Source organism: Cibotium barometz, chromosome 64 (assembly GCF_041138505.1).
Source record: "Cibotium barometz isolate CiBa-2024 chromosome 64, ASM4113850v1, whole genome shotgun sequence".
Taxonomy (NCBI): Eukaryota; Viridiplantae; Streptophyta; class Polypodiopsida; order Cyatheales; family Cibotiaceae; genus Cibotium; species Cibotium barometz.
Genome location: NC_141109.1, coordinates 8,944,255 through 8,950,000, shown reverse-complemented (window position 1 = coordinate 8,950,000; position 5,746 = coordinate 8,944,255). Strand labels below are relative to the sequence as shown.

Genomic DNA, 5,746 nt, shown 5'->3' with positions numbered 1-5,746 from the left:
AAAATAAGCATTCCAAACAAGTGAAGTAAATTAAAACCCAGTACTTGTGCACTCACAGGCTCACAGAATAACAAGCATATCTTTCCAAAAAGCTTCTGCATTTAGAAGGCATCTATGCATCATTCGTGCAGTTTTTACATTTGCATCATAACAAGAAGTCTCAAAAGTGCAAACTCTCCAACTAGCATGTTGTTTTAAATGGAAAATCTACCCTTATAACATTTTGATGCTGCTCAGATGGATGTATGTGCTCTAGGAAAGGCTGGTCAGCTAGGTCCGTTGCAATTCCAGAGCCATCCTCCATGTACCTATGATCTCATAGACCTTGTGCCGTCATGTGGGGCACTTATCCAACAATGATGACCCTGGCATCCCGATAGACTGCCCACTTACCTGCTTTCCCGACCTCCATCACCTGGCCATCCCTGTCTTTCGATGCTCCACAAAATCATCTCCTAAATAGATCTTAGTGCCTCGAACAGCCATCCTCTTTTTTAAGGAACTCGCCTTATGATGTATGGTCTGGGAATCTTAGTATAAGTGAAACCGGCCTCTGGTAGAAACCAAAGTGCGGTAGACTAGCAGTCACCCAATCCAATTGTAGTCCAGACAATTAATCAAATAAACCGGAGCTAGAGTGCTCCAAAACAAGAAAGAGAGACAGATGTTGGCCCCAAAGCTTGGCGCCCCTTTTGGTATTTCTTTATTCAAATTCAATGGAAAGATTTAGATGATTACAACATGGCCGTCCATGGCTCGTATGTCTGCAAGTCCAATATGCCAATCCTAAGGACCTCTTAGCATAGAGGTTACACAGCCTTGTGTCCCAAGAACACCACACTATTATCTCCTCTAATCTGCTAAGTCTGTATATCCATGAGGCCTTGAATATGCATCTGACTGAACCATGCACATAGCCATAAACTCAGCCATGAAAACCAGTCCACAAACTCATCCAAAACAGCCCACAATCTTGTCCTGTTTCCACCCTCTGAACTGCCAAACCCTTCCTCTCACAAAGGGCTAGAGAGAACCACTCTGGAATAGTCTTGAGCCAATGAAAAGAGAGACTCCAAAAGACATCACCTGAAGAAATAAAGCAAATACTCCTGCTTGCACGGGGTGCCCTTTAGTGGGTAATTTGGGACCCCATCTGGTGTCGTCTCTACTACATCTCTTTCAGATTCGTGTATGCTGTTTTAAAGGATTCGTGTATGCTGTTTTAAAGGATTGTTAAAGACTCACTAAACTCACGTTTAAAGAAAGGATTCGTTGTTTCACATTGTCCTAGCTTGGCGCATGCTACATTCACATAATCTCACAATCTATGCCTAGGATTGGAAACCGGTTCTTGATTATAAGCTTGTTTAAAGCCTGGTAATCCACACACATCCAGAAGGAATCATCCTTCTTCTGCACTAGCAAGCCCCGAACTGTCCTGCCCTCTTGTCTTGAAGCCGGGAGAGGCGGTGAAGCCAATTGCCTCCTCACTCGAAGAAGATGAGTCCAAAATCTCCAAGTGCACAAAGGTTGGAGTCTTTGCAGCTGAAGCTGAAGAATCAACACTCTTCCCGTTATTCCGCTTGGGACACTTCCTCCAATAGTGGCCTTTCTTGCCACAATCGTTACAAGTCCGCTCGGCCTTCAGTTTCTCATGGTCTGAATCGGGCTTCTTCTCAGAAGACTTCTCCGATGAAGACTTCCCTTTACCCTTGTTGTTGTTGTTACGGCCTTTCGACCGCTGGTCAGTCAAGGCCTCAGAACCTCTGCCCTGTGGAGAGTTCGTAAATCGCTCTTCCTGGTCCAACACCATTGGCACAAGCTCCTCCCACGTGATGGTGCTGAGCTTGCCATTGGTGATCAAAGAGGAGTAAAATGCTGAGTGTACTGAGAGAGCAAATGGGACAACAACGTGATAGCCATATCCTCTGACGATATCTCTTTCCCTGCCTGGAGAACCTCCTACTGAAGAGCCTGCAACTTGTTGATGTGCTCCCGCATCGTCCATGACTTTGCAGGATTCATCACCCGCATCTGAACTTCCAAGGAGATCCTCTTCATGGGTGATACCCTGTTGTACAGAGAAGCCAAATGCTGCCAAATCCCTCTAGCCAGCGTCATATGCTTTATGTGATTGATCACGTGTTTTGTGCAATTTAGGAAGATGAAAGAACGGACGCGGACATTGACATCCCATAACTGTGCATGTGCCTCCCGTTCCTTCCGTATAGAGGGTAACTCTCCGTCTTCCAACTCCGGCCATGGAACCCCAACAACAATGAAATCAGCCACGTCATAAGACTCCAAAACAGACTCCATCATTACCTTCCATATGCTGTAGTTGTTCTCGTCCAATTGTCGGTCCACCGGGAACATGGGGAGTGTTGGGATCTTCACGTGAGTCTACCATCTCAAGGGTTCACAAGGTGGGTGGGAAAAAAGAAGAAGAGGCTGCAAATAATATGCAAGGTGGCTGTCCAACGGTGATGGCTGCCTTCTACCCGATCTCCAAGTCCCGTACAGCCCAAACAATCTCCAATCAACACCTCAAATCAGCAAACCCTCAACGTCCCACTGTCTCCAAGCTTCAAGCCACCTGGGGCTCTGATACCGTGTCAAAATGTACAGCGGAAATGAAGACAACTGTTGTAGAGAGCAAGACACGGCTGAAAGAGAGAGAGAAGATGTGTAACTCTGCTATATACACCAAAGAAAATCCCAGAGACTACAATGGGAAGTGTGGGGGCAAGGGGGCCATTTTATATGGCCCCAGGCTGCTGGTTGGCCAGCCTTGAACAGGCCGACAGCAGCACGACCAGCCATGGGCAGCCCCCGACCAGAAAAAGCAAGTCGGCTAGGTCGCCTGGACAGGTAGGGTAACTGAGCAAGCAGCCGACCAACATTTGGGGACAGCCAACAGCCCTGCCACACCTCCGAAAAATGGGAAAAATACATGGAGAGTGAGGAAAAATGGGAAAACACTAAAACGGGCGGGCACACCCACAACAAAGGCCTTGGTATAGTGTACAGACAGGAGATGACTGCTAACAGTATCTCCTCTAACAGACCACCTCGGCATCTGGCTCGTCCCGTCACCCTTTCATATAAAGCAATGATCCCCCATATCATATTTGAAGGCACCCCAAGAGTCTGCAATCTCTGTATGAGCTGGTCCCGTGGCACTGTGTCAAATGCTTTGCGGGAATCCACAAAGCAACAATAGAGTCTCTGCTCTCGACTTGGCCTGCTCAATCAGGCTGAGAGAGAGAGAGAGAGAGAGAGAGAGAGAGAGAGATCTATTAACGTCTGCAAAAGACCCCGAAGTGTAACATAAGGAAGCTTGATTGGTAGAATCGGTAACTTCAATGGACAGAATTCAGCAATCTTTCACGACGAAGATAATGCACAAGATAGAGACAAGTGCAGTAATAGAGAGAGAGAGAGAGAGAGAGAGAGAGAGAGAGAGAGAGAGTTATATTAACGTTTACGGAAGACTCCAAGGGCCTATGAGACCAGAAGTAATGCAATGATACCATGGATATACTGAGCCACGGAAAACTGAAAGAAAAAGGTAAAATGAAAACATCTGACAGTACATGTGATCAATAGATGATCCTGTGTAGAGTGAGATATGTTGTGATCAGCTAATGACCATACCCGCCTCAGCGCCAGAACCGATCTGATGGTGGAGTGAATGTCAGGCCTCTGTGATGGGAGCGTGTCATGTCGGCGGAGAACCTCACGAATCTATCTCTGTGTGGAGGGTCCTGATGCTCTGGGTCGGGACGTCTGGCTCGCAAAATGGATCGAGTTCTCTCACTAAGAACTCCTCTGGGGTGTGGAGCTACAACGTGGGTTCGAGTGGTGGGCTCTGATGTGATAGTAGAGGAACTATTGTGGGTAGTGGATTCCGATGTGGATGTGTGTACCACAAAGAAATCTGTGATGGCTCTCTATGAGCTGTCCTGTCAGGGCCAGGGCTGTTTCTCAGCATGTTGTCTCAGGCAGGGTGGTGCGAAGGAAGGAGAAGGCGGAGGGGGAGAGCTCACATGGGAGGCACGCACAAGGGGAGGCGGAGGGCAGCTAGGTGGGAGGCAGCAGGGAGGAGACAGCCGACTGCGAAGGAGGGGGGGGCTGCACACAGGAGGAGGGGCAGGGGTTAGTGTGCAGAGGCTGGAAGGCGAAGGCAAAGGAGAGCAGGTTCAGGCACGCACATGGAGGGAGCTCCAGCAGCTTGACATCGAGTGTACACCTGAGATTCTATACCAGACTCCACCCTCCTATTCCAGTATTAAGACGAGGGGATATCACATACATCAGTCCTCAGATGCATGTGTCATGGCTATACCTGAGGACACGTACACAGTAGGCATAGGGAGAATAAGGGTAGAAAGTCCATCATTAGCCCTCATTTAACATGGATACCGTTGTTTGGTGAACTGTGTGTCACTAAGATTTGCACAGACAAGAGAATGAGCAGGAAGCCTGCCACAGTGTGCATTTGGGGCAAACTATAGCAAGGCCCAGTTGGGGCAATTTTGGACAGCCGTTGACAGTCCGGAGGCACCCAAAACAGCAAGGCCAGGAGGTCCACATGGGCAGCCAGGGGCTGTAGGTATAAAAGCTCCTTAAAAAGGGGGAAAGGCCGCAAAGGCTGGACCAACCAATGCGTGTGTTGTCGGCCGCGGGGGGAGGGGGGAACATTGTATCTTGCCTGAATGTGATCATAAAGTATGCTGTCTACAGATTTCTTTCCCATTTAGATAGTTGTTATTCAAATTGCTTCCACCAGACTCTCTAACATTCATGTGCACGCGCTCACATGCACACAAGGGGAGCAACTCCTTAAAAGTATTCTCGCTCAGGTGTATAGCACTCTACATAAATGCATGAATGCATCTATGTTAGCATGTAGGTTTGTCTTGCCATGAGAAAAACAAAAAAAAATGTAAAATATACACACTCACATATGCTGAACTTTATATGTGTGCTCATAAACACAAACATACATGCACGCAAACAGACACACATGCATGCAACATGTATGCACGCATGAGAGCGTACAATTCTGCAGAAATTGATGAGATTATCAAGTTTAGAGATCAAGGCTTGATTCATGCCTGCGTCAGGTACTCTTTGCCGGAAACGGTGTGAAGAAGATTGGAGTCAAGCAGGCCAACCTCCTGCAGCTTGCTCACGAGCTCCACGACGTTGCGCTCGGAGAGCCGCACGCTTGCTTTGGCATCCTGGGCCGCCTCGAAGAGCCTCTGCAGCTGCAAGAGCTCCGCGTCCATCTCGCCACTTATCAATGAAAATGGATCCTTGTATCGATCGAATTCTGATGTGCTCTTACGTATAGTAGCAGATCACGATCGGACCGACTGATGGTCCTCTTACAATTTTGGTGGCAATACCAGCAGGGTTTAATAGTATAATGCTACTACTCAAGCAATAATAATAATAATCATACAATTTTTTTTAAAATTCGCATCAAAAATTTATTCATTATTAACCAAGTTGATGCACTACATATATATTCATAATAATCATCATCATTATCTCCATAAAATTGATGCACTACATATATATTCATAATCATCATCATTCATAATATTTTACAATTTCTTTAAATTCGCATCAAAAATTTATTCATTATTAACCAAGTTGATGCATTGCATATATATTCATTCAAATCAAAATCCAAATTTATTCATTATTAACCAAGTTGATGCATTGCATATATATT

At 46.4% G+C, this 5,746-nt stretch overlaps 1 protein-coding gene across 3 annotated transcripts in view; it reads right to left on the bottom strand.

Annotated features, from left to right (window-relative positions):
• The window catches only part of LOC147603281 (E3 UFM1-protein ligase-like protein), a 43,797-nt gene extending 38,372 nt beyond the window's left edge, over positions 1-5,425 (bottom strand). For 2 of the 3 annotated variants that reach the window (XM_086796985.1, XM_086796986.1), the window contains exon 1: positions 5,121-5,425. In XM_086796985.1, coding sequence (XP_086653111.1) covers positions 5,121-5,294 — 174 coding nt within the window. In that variant the 5' untranslated portion in view covers positions 5,295-5,425. The remainder of the gene's footprint in view (positions 1-5,120) is intronic. The other variant, XM_086796987.1, reaches the window with a different exon arrangement.
• Between the last annotated feature and the right edge of the window lie 321 nt (positions 5,426-5,746).